The sequence below is a fragment of the Belonocnema kinseyi genome, chromosome 3 (genome assembly GCF_010883055.1).
Source record: "Belonocnema kinseyi isolate 2016_QV_RU_SX_M_011 chromosome 3, B_treatae_v1, whole genome shotgun sequence".
NCBI classification, from domain to species: domain Eukaryota; kingdom Metazoa; phylum Arthropoda; class Insecta; order Hymenoptera; family Cynipidae; genus Belonocnema; species Belonocnema kinseyi.
Genome location: NC_046659.1, coordinates 154,174,236 through 154,188,890, shown reverse-complemented (window position 1 = coordinate 154,188,890; position 14,655 = coordinate 154,174,236). Strand labels below are relative to the sequence as shown.

The 14,655-nt window shown below is 31.8% G+C and overlaps 2 protein-coding genes across 2 annotated transcripts in view; one reads left to right on the top strand and one right to left on the bottom strand.

Moving 5' to 3' along the window:
• Nucleotides 1–469, bottom strand: part of LOC117168749 (protein LZIC-like) — a 7,929-nt gene extending 7,460 nt beyond the window's left edge. The window contains exon 1 of the mRNA XM_033354498.1: nt 22–469. Coding sequence (XP_033210389.1) covers nt 22–122 — 101 coding nt within the window. The 5' untranslated portion in view covers nt 123–469. The remainder of the gene's footprint in view (nt 1–21) is intronic.
• Nucleotides 426–14,655, top strand: part of LOC117170075 (eukaryotic translation initiation factor 4 gamma 1-like) — a 129,614-nt gene continuing 115,384 nt past the window's right edge. Inside the window, exons 1-2 of the mRNA XM_033356597.1 lie at nt 426–553; nt 4,900–5,553. Coding sequence (XP_033212488.1) covers nt 5,259–5,553 — 295 coding nt within the window. The 5' untranslated portion in view covers nt 426–553; nt 4,900–5,258. The remainder of the gene's footprint in view (nt 554–4,899; nt 5,554–14,655) is intronic.

Sequence of the window (14,655 nt, the reverse complement as noted above, 5' to 3'; positions counted from 1 at the left end):
AAAAACACTTGCGCCTATTACCTGCAATTTTCCAAATCCTCCAATTGTTGTACGAGCCTGTCCAGCTGCTCTTCTAAATTTTTCCGAAGTCGATCAGTCTCAGCTTTACCGTATGACGTCATATTGATACAAAACAAGTGTTTTTCGATTGATAAGAGGCCAATATTTACATTTATTTTTAATAATTACTATGAGGTTATGTTGGCACTTTATCGCTTTCCCGGTCTAGAGAGTATAAACCGGTGGAAATTTTACATCTTGTGTATACAGTGGTTGATTAATCGACACTTTTATCTCTTAAAATTTTTATTCTTTTAGAAAGCGGCTGATAAGAGTCTAAGATCAAAATCGCTAAAACTTGAGCATTCACCGGTCTTGGCTGGCATTTGTGCCACCAGGTGGCAGACAAATCGCAAAGTGAAACTCATAGTTGAATCGTGTTCGCGTGTTGCGGATTTCAGTATTGTTATATATTATTATTTAGACAATTGTGCAAGACTTCCAAGTGCTGATAAACATTTAAGAAGTACCGAACGAGGTTTGAAGCTAAAATGTAAGTGAATATTTATCTTTTATAGGCGCACACGAAACGTAAAAATGTCACGTTCGGCTTGAATCGATTCTAATGAAAACAAAACATGTTATCTTGCTGATTTGTTTTGAAACACGGGCGAATATGCCTTTTTCTAGTCAAATTTCATCATTTTTTAGAGTTTAGTCCCTATCATTATAAATTCTAAACTTCGGAATGTATGATTTAATTTTTTTGTTGATTTTGTGGTTAGGCTTATTAGTAAAGTAACGGATTTTTCACAACGTGACGAAATCGGGTTGGGAAGGAACATGCTGGAATTCTTTTCTCGATTTTTGTGCTTTAATTGGTTATTTCTCGATTTTTCAAAAGAATCTGTACTTGATTTTAGTAGAAGAGGTTTATCAACTTCTTTTGCGGAAGGTTTCCAACATTGAATATGTTTTTTAATTCCATTACATTTTCTAATTTAAATATGGTTAAATTCCTAACCTAATTTTTACGATCTGGACGTTCTGATGGACTGATGTGGAAATTTTGTTAGTTATTTTCTCTTGGTGACTAATGTTTGGGGCATTGTAATTAGTTTCATTTTAAGTCGAACAAAAATATATTTAATTGTTCAGAATTTAAAAAATTTTTAATTATTTTAAAAACAATACAATATTTATCAAAAATATTTTCTATTTAATTTGTATTAATCTGTTCTTTCAAGCTGTTTTAAATATTTAAACTATATCTGCTTGTATTTTATTGAATTTAAGCAAAGTTTTAAATTTGAAATTTATTAATTTTATGCACTTTCAAATTTGAAATAATTTATTTCTACGGAAGGTTTTTATTTACATTAATTAACGTTTTTCGTTTTAAATCATTTCTAACGTAACGTTTTGACACGTTTGACTCACTGAAAGCAAACGTTTAAAAATTTGTTATGAGATTAAAATATTTAGTCGAAACATTTACTACTTTGTTAAAAATTCATTTTTTTAGTTGAGGATTCAACATTTCAGTTAAAAATAATTTCTTTGGTTGAAAATTTAACTATATTGTTGAAAATTCGCTTTTTTTAAATATATAACCATTTCCTTTTTGTAGTAGAAAGTTAATTTTCTGGGTTTTTTGAAAGTGCGATTTTTTTAAATTACTATTGAATTTAAATCATTTAAATTTAAAAACTACATCTTTTTGGTTCAAATGTCAACTATTACATTTTTTGTTGGAAATTTATCTTTATGATTGAAACTTAATTTTATACATTGTAAATTTAAATATTCCATTTTTGATGGAATATTGATCTTTTTCAGGGGAAACTTCAACTATTTGGTTTAAAGTTGGTGTATTTTTCGACATTTTGGTTTGAAAATTCAACATTTTGAATGTTTAAAAAATTTTCTTTTTGGTCCAATTGAATTGTTATGTGTTAAAAATGAAATTCATTCCTTGTTTATACATCAGCTATTACATTGTTGACAATGCATTTTTTTATGAAAAGTAATTATTCGTAATAACGATTGAATTATTGAATTTTTTGCTAAAAATTGATTTTTTAGTTCAACTATTTTTTTGTTGGGAATTCGCCAATTTTGTATACAAAAAAATTGTACAAAAAAAGTTACAAATAATTTTTTTAACTGGAAACTTAACAATCGGCTTGAAAATTCAGCAATTTTGTAAAGAATTTAACTGTTTTGTAAAAAATTCGTTTTTTTTTTTGGTTAATAATTAATTTTTTAAACTGGAAATTTAACAATTTGGTTGAAAATGTATGGATTTTGTATGTATGTTTTGTTTTAGGATTAGAATTTTTCAGGGTTTGATCACTCAACTTTTTAGTGTGCATTTCTAGATTTCAAAATATTTAAAAACATTTCGAAGATAACGAACGAATTCAAAAGATTTGAATTTTTAAAATTATTTTAAAGACATCAGGCATATTTGAAAGATTTCAAACGGTTTCAAAAGCTTTCACATAAGATTTTACAACATTTTACAAATATTTAAACCATTTCAAAAATATTTCAGATGATTTTATAAGATTTCAAAAAGATTTTCAAGATCTCACAAACACTTTAAAGATTTCATAAAGATCTTGGAAAACTTTCAAATATTTCAAAAGATATTACAAATATTTAAAAACATTTCACGAAAATTTTAAACGATGTTAGAAGATTTGAAAATGATTTTAAAATCTCGCAAAGATTTCAAGGATTTAAAATATTTCACAAAGGTTTCAAAGATTAAAAAGGTCAAAAAGATTTTAAATAGTTAAAAAAATTCAAAACTACTTCACAAAAGCTTTGTACTTCATATTTCAAAGATTCCAAAGAGATTTCGAAGAATTTTACAAAGATTTTAATATTTTTGGAAAATTTAATACGGTTTCAAAAGGCTTCACAAAAATATCAGAAAGATTTCAAATATTTAAAATTATTTTTAAAAACTTCAAAAGATTTCTTAAAGGCATCTCACATCCGATTTCAAAGATTTCAAATGATTCCAAATGGTTTCAACAGATTTCTGAAGATTTAAAAAGATTTCAGATAAATTTCAAGGATTAAAATCTGTTTCAAAGGACTTTACAAAAATTTAACTATTTAAACAGACTTAAAAAGCAGGGGTCTGCTGGACCGAGAAATGGCCGACAATTTTATGAGACAGTGACTTTTTTACATCATTTTAAGAAAAAATTCATTTCTTTGGTTAAAAAATAGCTACTACTATCTTGGTTTATTTTTTAGTTTTCTTTATTAAAAATGTAACTATTATTCCCCTTGAATACTCTATAATTATACTTAAAAATTCATCTCTTTGGTTGAAAATTTATTTTTTGGCCAAAAATTTAATCATTCAATTTTTGTTTAAAAAATGATCTTTTTTTGTTAAAAATACGTCTTTTTTAATATTAATATTTTTATGTTTTAGTATTCAACATGTTTTTTGATGAAAATTCCACTATTTCAGTTAAAGTTTCATTGTTTTAACTGAAAATTAATCAGTTAGTTTGAAAATTAATTTTTTAAACCAAAAATGTAACTACTCCAAATAAATATTCCATAATTCTAGTTGAAAATTCATCTCTTTGGTTAATCATAAATTTTTTAAGATATAAATTTGTGTATTTGATTAAAAAATTTACTTTTTGGTAGAGATTAATCGTCTTGGTTGAAAATTCACCATCTTGTTATAAAATCCAACTACTTTATTGGGAGATTCATAATTTTAGTTGAAAATTCATCAGTCAGTTTGAAATTAATTCTCTTCACTAAAAATGTAACTATTCAATTTTCGATTGAAAAGTATATTTGGTAGAAAATTAATCTTATTGTTTAAAAATTCATCATTTGTTTACAAATTCAAGTATTTTAGTTAAATTATATTTTAGTTGAAATTAATTTCAGTTGAAAATTCATCTGTTCGGTTTAAAATTTCACTATTTCATTTAAAGATTCACAATTTTATATGAAAATTCATTTATTTTGCAATGATCTGCTCCGTTGGGTTTAAGGATGTTTCGAATAAACGTCATGAATTAAGATAAACGTTGGGTTTTGCGACAAATATGAATATGTTACTTTTAGTTGGCCGAGAAAATTAAAAAAAAACTTGACCGGGAAAAATCGGGAATTTAAAATCGTCTGTCGAATCGCCACCCTGTATATCTAATTTTTAAAAAATCCTATAATGAGAAAAATCATTCAACATTATTGCGAGTTCCTTTTGCTATGTGATTCATGTTATTAATATAAACTCAATAGAATCTGCAAATTATAAATAGGGCTTTTTGGAAACTTGATTAATTGGCGTGTTTGAGGACAAGGTCCCTGAATACAGGTCATTGCATCCGTGTGCAAGGTGGCTACTCCCACTTTTCTCCACTCACTGCCATTAATACCATATATCTGTGATACCATTAACGGCACCGCCGTTTAGTTAGTAACTTTAGGTGCCTCTCAATACTTTCAAAATTTCATTCCCAACCCTAAATAATTCGAGTTAAAGACCAAATTTTCAAGTTACTTCAAAAACATTTCTGAATCATCCTTGGCGCGTCGGAAACTAATCTAAAATTTTGATTATTACTCATGTATATCTTATCTGCTGGTTTCAAATTCATTCGCGACGGCAGTGCCTCTATGTTGCGCAGTAGATTCATCATCGTCGTTCGCGCAACTTAGCGCGACAAACTACGAAGAAGGCCGGTCCCTGCTGGATTGTTGATTGTGAATCCCACCATTGAAAGGCGTGCTTCGTAGTCCGTTCTTCGATCTAAATTAGTGTTTTTTTTTTTTTTTTTGGTGCGAAACAAACTTAAGAAAGGACCTATTGCTTGTCAAATATTTAAGGAAACTAATTGTGCTTTTCAGATTTAGCGAGATTGTGTCTTTTCGACCATCTCGTCGATAGAAGACGAGAAACGAGGAGAAAACTGATAGTGAACGAAAAAAAAGGTGGAAACAAGAGAGAAAACGTGCGCGTCTTCTTGCCGCCTTTCCATAACCAAAGTCGGAAGTTATACCTCGATTTTTTCACTGATTTTTGTACCTTTATTTTAATAGAATAATAACTAAAATCGCGAGTGACGCGTCGGTTCAAAAGTGACAAAGTGTGAGCCGTTGTATAAGTGAGTGTTTCGCGAGAATTACAGCTCTATGTGGACTAAGGTGAGCCCCGGGCGGCAAGTTTTGAAGATAGAGGACAGCTCGAAAGGAGGCAAACGCCTGCGATGAGCATGCCGGGGAAGGGAAATAAACACCATCATTTGCAGCAGCACCATCACCAGCAGCATCATCAACAGCAGCAACAGACCCATCAGCAGCAGCAGCAGTCCCACCAGCAGCAAGTGCATCAGCAGCAGGTCCATCAGCAGCAAGTTCACCAGCAACAAGTCCACCAGCAGCAACAAATTCACCAAGGACAGCACATCGTTAACGTCAACGTCAGCCAGCCCGGCGTGGCTCACTCGCCGCAAGCCTACAATTCTGTTGCTGCAAATCAGCAACGTTTCGTCCCGCATGCTGGTAAGTTTCAATTTTAATTAATTTTTTCAATTCATTTATCGTTATTACCATCTAATCTCTGAGCTGGCTTGACTTTTTTTGTTGTGTTTTGTGCTGTCTGCAATATGCCGCCAAGCGTGCGTCAATTTTGAGGTTATGGCGGTGTTGCACAAGCACGGTTTCAGACCCTTTTTTCAACGCCCCGATTTTACATCTAGGGAAATGACAGAGGATTCTTTCCCAAAAATTTGCACGGAGGGTTGTTGGAGGTTTTTATATTTATCGGGGTCGAATGGATCGGAAAAGTAAAGGTCGATTCGACGAAGGCGACATGTGGTGGGGAATTTTTAGGAGGCGGAGCTGCGATTTAGGGTTGAAGCCGGATTTTTTTCGTTGATTTTTGGACAGATAAATGTTCTCAATTAGTGCAAATCAAATAATTCAGTAATTTGGGATTCTAATCAAAATCTTTTAATACATTAATCAGATATATTATAAATTTTTTAGTACTTTCAGGAAGTGCATTTTTTTGTGGAATAAAATTGAAATTTTAAAGTAAAATGAAATTTAAAATATGTGTATACGGTTGAAGGAATTATAATAATTAATATGCAGAAGACAGTCACCAGCTTGAACTTTGTATTGACATAATACTAGCATCCGTAAATCACGTGATTCTTTATCTATTACGCTATTTATAAAGCACTTATTGACCAAATACAACCCTATGTTTCAAATTTGGAAATCATTCCTTACTAATTCTGAATAGAATAATATTTTTAATTTAGGAAATTTATCATAGGTCTATTAAATTAAGCAGATAGTATAAATAATTAAATATCTCAACATTTATAAACTAATTTTTGTTTTGCCTGGCACCAGGTGAATAAAATTATTAAAGGAAATTTAGGAATCTTTCTCGTTTTGTTTATAAACTTAAGAAATTTCAGTCACATGATAGTATGTAGAATTTTGGTCGCAAAATATTCCGCTCATAAATCTAGAAATAGTTTCTCTTCAGACTAGTTAAGTAATTAATGTTTTAAAGCAATTGCAAATTATAGAAATAAAATTACCGCATGCAGGTTTGCTACAAAACCTAGAATTTGGAAAAAATTCTGAAACTCCTGGTGAAGTTCGGGAATTAAAAAATTGAATATTTTTAGTCGCGCTTATTTCAGTCATAACAAATATTTTAGTACTTACCGTGATTTTTAAGTTATCTCATTGATATAAAGGGCTTGATCAACAGCTATGACTGGTGTGCAAGCCTTTGCGAATTCTTTCAAAGTTTTGTGGAATCTTTAAAATATTTAGAAATCTTTGTAATATTTGAAAAGTCATGAAAATTTGCTTAAATTCATTACAAATTTGTTTACATTTTCTTTTTTAATCGTGATTTCTGAAATATTGAGTTGTTTTAAAATCTTTGCGAAAGCATCTGAAATATCATGGAATCTGTGAATTTCTTTGAAATTTTTTTAATATTTTGAAATCCTTCATATAAATTTGTGAAGTGATTTTAAATCTTTGTGCATTTCGTTGAAATCTTTGAATTTTTAAAAATATTTTCGAATATTTAAAATATGTTTGAACGCGTTGAAATCTTTTGCAAACTTTGTATATTTCTTTGAAAGCTTTACATTTTTCTGAAATCTTAAAAAATCTTGGAATCTGTTGGAATGTTTTAAATGTTTTTCAAATCGTTGAAAACTTTCTGGTTTTTTTTCGAGAACTCTTGATATATCTCTTGGACTCAGTAAATGTCTTTGCAATTTTTTGACATCTTTAATATTTTTTAGAAATGATTTAAAATCTTTTATATATTTACGAAGTTTTCCGAAATGTTTAGAAAATTTTGTGAATTCCTTTGAAATCTCTTCGAATCTTTAAACAAAAATTGAAATCGTTAATACCTTTTTGACATAGTTTCAAGTCTTTATGAATTTCGTTGAAATCTTTAAATTTTTTGAAATATTTTGAATTGCTCATGATGTTTTTGATACCGTTGAAATCTTTTGCAAACTTTGTGAATTTCTTTGATAAGCCTTAAAAATTCCCTCAAAAAAATGTGAAATTCTTAATACTTTTGTGAAACGATGATTTGAAATCTTGGCTAAATATTTTCTAACACTGTGAATTTCTTTATAATATATGAAATCTTTTGGAATCTGTGAAATGACTTGAAATCTTTGAGAATTACTTTAACATTTTTTTAATTTTTTGAAATCCTCGAAATCATTGTAAAATCTTCGAATTCTTCTGAAATCTTTTGTAATTTTTTAAAATCTATATGTGAAATAATTGACTTTCATAAAATTTTTTAAGTCTTTTGAAATGTGTGTGAATTTGTTGAATTCTCTTAAATATTTCTGAAATTCTGAAATGTTTCGGAATCTGTTAAGTCTTTGTGAAATCTTCTAAAATATTTTTAAAATATTTGTGAAATCCTTTGAATATTTTTGAAAATTTGTGAATTTCTTTAAAATCGGTTGGAATTTTTAAGAAATCTTTTGGACTCTGTGAATTTCTTTGACATCTTTGTGAATATTTCTGAAATCTCGAAAGAAAATTTAATCTTTAGTAATTTTTTCAATCCTGGCGAAATATTTTTAAATCGTTTACATCTTTCAAAAACTGGTTGAGTTTTTTAAAAATGTTTTCGAATCTTTGAGAAATTTTAATGAATCTCTTTGAAACCTTTTGAAATGTTTTCAAAACTTGAAATCTGATATACACTCAAAAGTCGAATGGTTAACCCATCGATTGATACAAATGATATTTTTTACTAATAAGAATAAATTTAATACAATTCTAGGATTTCTATAAAAATTTGGTAATAATATTGAAAAGTATTATTTAAAATTCAATCAGATAATTGAAAGTCTCTTTTCATGTACATTAAATAATAACTGTACAAGAAATAGTCGACGAATTAGTCTGCGATCAGTAGTGTGCTGAAATGAAATAGAATTAACTAGATTTCTAAAAAAAAAAGTAGACCTGAAATTTGTTAAAAATAGACATGGAAAACCTGCAGAAGTCATAAATTGATGTTACCAGACTTCCATAGAAACCCTCGCATGAAGTATTAATATTTCCGGCTACAAAATCCAGTAATTAATTATATTTGCAGATAATTAAATAATACAATGAGTGATTCATTGACTCGAAATATAATCCCATTTTCAGAACTCGATAAGGATAAAATTCTTCCAAATATTTTCGTTCCTCACTTCCTGATGTATGTGCAGATAGCCTGGAGGTGTAATTTGAGGAGACTCACTTGGAAGACATATCGGCATGACTAATCTTAACAAACAAGCGCAAAAATGCTGAGCACTCTCAAATGGATTTTCGCTCCTCGTTACCTTTGTTAAATCTATTCTTTGAAATGTCAGGAGTGACACATTTTATTGCGATTTATTTATTTTCATTCTTTCATTTATGTCACCAGTAAATCAGCTGACTAGTTACTCTTGACTAAACATTGGTCCTTGTGGTGACTGTTTAGATTAGGCTGTATTAATCATCCGTTAAACAGATTCTTCCTCTCCTGAAAAAAATCGCTTCTTAGAAATCACGTGTGTGATTTTTATTTATTCTATCATTTATTACATGAAGTAACCGAGTACTCTAGATTACTCGCAAATATTGGCCCCGTTTGTAATAAGTTGCTTGGATTCTCATGAATTATTAGTCATCCCTTAATTAGTTTTTTTTATCTTGAGCTTAAATCAGTTCTTAGAAAGTCGTTATCAACTTTGACCCGTGCTATTGTAAATAATTCGATTTGTAACTGGCCTTCAGAGAATTTCCAGCGAATAAGGTGCTGCAGCTTTAAAAGGTTTTTCGGCATGTTTGTAGCGGGTGATTCACGAACAAGATTTTCTCGCTAACTAGTCGAATCTAGAAAGTCAAACTTGCACTAGAAAGATTTTTCTCATTTTCTTAAAATTTTAATGAAAAATTTCAATTTAAGCATTCTTTTACAAGAAAAATTTAAAGGAAAATTAAATCTGACGATTCTTCGATAGCAGAACACATTAGAGGACTCACTTTTCTTTCATCTCCTCCCACGAATTCCGGCGAAATCCCCCCGAGCGATACAAGAGACCGGAAGTCAGGCATTTTGCGTAATCACTCAAATCGTTTCCTTTCTTCTATGAGCCTTAGAAATACTACCTACTATTCACGTCTTGTCAGTAAACTCGTTGATAAGAGTAGCTCGAGTGCTACTGATAAGGCATGAAGTTCATAAACTGAAATTCTTACTAGGAATTATTCAGAACATTAGTACTCTTTTTTAGAAAAAATAAATAAAATTCTTATTATATTAAGCGAAGCAATGTTTGAAAGGAAGTGGTTTCAAGTGGACGACATAATTGAATCAAATGGCTGTATAGGCTGATCGAAACAGCACTTTATCGTGGGTTACTGATTTCGTTCTAATCAATTGCGGTATGTGGGAAACAGGCTTGATTATAATTATATTAATGATGATGGAATAATTGAGTCTACCTGTAGTTTCAAATGAACATAAAGTAAAACTGTTTCAGCTGTAGATATATTTTTTAATTCTATTCAATATAAATTTTATTATTTTTCTTTAGTAAATACAAATGAAAAAGTACTAAAGGATGATATTTAATTTAACTAACCTGAACTTGTGATTTTAGTCTTTAGTATCACCTGACAAATAGTAGCTACTTGTGTTTGGACATTTTTCTAATCAGATATTTAAATTGCCTTTTTTATCACGCCAAGATTCGTTGTTCACTTTGGAAAACCCAGAGATTAAAAAATTTATAGAAACGTTGTTCAACATAAAGATGAATTTATGAATACTTTAAAATATTTTCATTTATAAACACTCTTAATGTTGTGTCTTAAACTGAAAAAATTAATGTTATAATGATTTCGCAAAATTACTACACACTTGCTCTATCAATCAGGTATTTTTTGATCCTAACAAAAACACTGCATGTAAAAAAACTGATGATTTAATATTTTATTTGTTTGTTTAAAAGGTAATCAAAGTTGTGAAATCAGAAAATAAATCCAAGTAGGAATGGTAGAAAATTATTATAACAAAATATTATAGCAGTTATTATATCGGATTAATAAAAAATATTATTTTATAAAAAATAAAGAATTTGCTGTTTTGAACTCAGTAGAAAAATAAAATAAAAGTAAAAAAACATTTGAATGTCCCGTAATATAAGAATTTAATTTGTCTTGTTTTTTGTTGTTGTCTTTTTGCTTATGCTAGCAGACCTTTTTATTATTAAAATACAGTGATAAGCCAGTCAACTGTTTTTTCCCTTTCATTTCTGCAAAGCGTGATAAGTAATGATAAAAAATTTAGGTATAGTGATACATTTTTACGGCCAACTGTCGTAACCAACAATGACAGATTTATCTTTTCTTCTATGGATATTTTAATGCATTTTTTTTTACTTGTTTCGGTAATTTGCGATGACTCTTGACCGCGAATTTTGATTCATTTTTCTTATATTTCGTTCATTTAAACATTCCAAATTTCAAAACTTTCCCGCCCCGATTTTTGTCATCAAGTTCTCATTAAAAGCAAGTGGAATGGCCCCTCTTCCCGGGCACCAGTTTGCTCCTGTAACTCGTTTTTTTTCCCCGCCGCTCCCTTATGTCTGTCCCGCAAAGTCTAAATAAGAACGGTTTTTCCCGTGCAAAAGACAGACGGGGAAAGAGTATGTTCTTACCGACGTTCCCCCGGGTGGTAGGAGAAGGATGAACTCTGAGCAGCATTGCTCGCGAGCCGAAATTTCACGGAAACAACCGAGCATATCCACGGCTGGTTCGCTCGTAGTCCGTGTACATGTGGCAATCAAGCCACACGGTACACGCTTCTCCATTTAGTTTTTGGTGAAAATCCCAGTTAATTTTAATTAAACATAATCTCAACTCCCCAAACTAATATTCTCCCCGAAACCTAGTGATATTTATACAGACTTTGCCCCATCACCTCGTTGGGAATAACAGTGCTTGACTTTTTATCGAACCATTTGAGGAGACTTTTCTCATGCTTCAGGTCTTTCGATTAGTCGCAAAAGGCGCCGGCCTCGATGTTCCTTCTTGCCTTTCACGGAAACTCTGTGCAGTGTAGTGTTTAATTTGCACCTCGTTTTCGTCGGCATATGTTACCACCCTGAGTGATAAGATTTGGTAAGAAAGTGACCTGGGTTACCGGCTCGAGGACGTGGACCCTGAGAAACGTGCTCAGCGTACTTTTTAGCAAGTGGCAACTTTTTAGCTAATGAAAAATTTCAAGCGGTCTAAGGAAGTAACTAAATAATTTAAGTGACAAGTTAATTAAGGAAACAAACTATTTTTAAGACAGCAACTGAAGAAACTGGGGGAATCCAGCGAAAGATCGACGAGCCTATTGTCGAATTGCAATCAAGAATATTTTCAGGGATCAACCCCTGATAGGATTCATACATACACAGCTAGATTCAAGATTTTGGCACCGGAGAAGACTTGGGACCTGGGAGTACTACCCGGCCCACGCACTTTGGTCGCGCCAAGTAGTGACGTTATATAATTCCTCAAAAGCGGTCTTTTCACTTCCCATCGTGAGGCACTGTCTCAGGGAAGCAAGAGTTGTCGAAATACGACCCGGCCTTTGTTTTTATTATCCCTCGAGGAGTTTCTTGGAGCGGGAACATTTGCCGAACAGAACCGGGTTCGGGAACACGTGGGTCGTATATGTCGGCTACAAGAGGAGAATCGCACGCGACAGGGTCGAGGATGAATAAGTGTGTCACCTCCAGGTGTATTTGCTAAATAACACGTTTCCAAATTGGAGGAAGCAGGGGAACCCGGCGCCAGGAACATGTCCACCGCCATGGGTGAGTAGTAGATTGTTAAACATCGTGTCAGCCGTTAGGTCCAAGGCTTATGTTTTTAGACTAGCATGATGTTTCCAAGATAGATTGACGGTTAGACTTAAGAATGGTGAATGGCCGATGTTTTTAATAGGGGTTTTCGTAAACCGGGTACTTACTATTCAAGATGACAATGTCTTTAAAGTGAGTTTAACCAGTTGTAAATTGATGTCTTGTCGTATTAGATTTTTTTTGGAAAAATTTGATGTTTTACTTCAGAGAGTTTTTAGGAGATGTCGCACGTGTCTACCCTTATTCGGTGAAAGGTGCTCACGTGGTTCAGGCGTGATGATGTTTTTCAGGTGGATTTTAGTTTGGAACACGTGTCCGGTGCGGTGAGGGTTTTTTCCAATATGGGAGAGGTTTTGTCTTGGAAGGGCTAGAATTGGGGTGCGTGTGTGGAGATCTATTCTCGGAATTGAAATGATGTGATGTGTAGGTTTTCAAAGAGATCAGTTGTGACGTGTGTTGGGAAATCGAAAGTTTATTTTAGACACTCCCTTTTTTTTTAATGGGGTTGAAGTGTAAGGTATTGGATGACTGAGGTTTAAGAATCAATTATTGGGTACCTGGTCCTGCGTTTGATTTATGGTTCTTGAAATAAGTTTCGAGGCTAATCTTATCATATTAATTTGTAATCCATTCATTTTAAAACATAACAACAATCAAAATAACTGACAAAAAGGCATACTTTTTAGATGCCCTCATGTGGATTAATTACATGGATTCAGTACCACCTGAGTTTGCACACCCACGCATAATGCTACGCCAACGGCGTCACAATGAACAAGTCTCGCCATTGTCATATTCTTATTTTCCTTTGATCGATGAGACACAAGGTCATTCGCCGGAATAGTCAGTCTGGCGACCCTAAATTTGGTAGATTTTCGACTAGTTTTAAAATCGTTAAGATTATAATAGTCTGAAAATTGCAAAGCTTGTGTCGCGACTAGAGTCTAGGCGCCTAGGACTTAAGACTGTGTTTTTATGACATTTAAATCACCCTCTCTAAAAATCCAACTTTCTCCGGTTAGTCGTCCCAACTTAAGTACTCTACAAATCTGAGACCTTTGAGCTTACATTCCAGAATGTTTTTCTATTTAAAATGTTATTTTGAGGCGATGGCTCCACTTTCTCCTTAAATGAGGCAAAAGCGCTAATCAGGTTTCTCCTTTAAAGGATTATCGAAAATATTTGTTGACAGGGAATTTCCGTAAAGAATTATATTTAACAAATGTAACAGGGAATTCCTGTAAGGAATGATATTTTTATCAAATGTAACAGGGGATTTCCGTAAAGAATTATAATTTAGACCTTAGTCACTTTATAGCAAGTTATTTTCTAGAAGAATTATTGTTCCGCTTGGGACAGCAAATTTGCATTCATGGAACGGGAATTTTGGAAAATAATTTTAATTATTTTTTAGAAGGTGAGAATGTGAGAAAAGCCCCTTTTATATTCAGAATTATGGCTCTTTTACCAAATCCCCTGTTCCAAATCTGAAATCTTACAAAACTTTTGAACCCTGATTTTAGTTTTTCCTAAGGAAGTTGTCAAGTAATTTAGGGTGGCCAGTGGAGTGTAATATGATCGAAAGTTTTACAAGACAGTTAAAGAATGGGAAAATATCAGTCACATTATTTTTCGACTGAACCGTTTTGTTTTTAACTAAAATGAGATTTCAACTTTTCGTAGAGTTTAGTGAATGTTTAGTGAATTTACTATTTCAGATTGAAATTTTAGCAAGAAAAATCGTAAATGCGCCTGCGGTATTTGTGAAATTCGAGGAAATGGTACATAAATTTAACCTTTTTTTTCGCGCTGGTCTAATATTAGAAACAAAAATATTTTCGATAATGAAATTCACCTTCAGATCTTTGTTCTCTCTATTGGACGGAATTTTAAAGACCTTTATCGACTTGGGATTCAAAGGACAATCAACTTTCTAGTGTTGCAGATTTCATCGATAGACAAATCGATCGAATCTCTCAACCTCGCATGCCTTCCAGGTCACTTGTTTCTAACGTCTCTAACAACTTGATTTGATATTCTATAACCTGTATAGTTTTTATAGTTAATAATATAACACACTCTATAGCTTACAAGGATCAGAATTATTTCCTCCTCGCTAAAATTGATTGGAAGTAAAACTCAGAATCGTTTCGACTTGAATTTTGAAATGAAAGCTGGAGACTGAAGG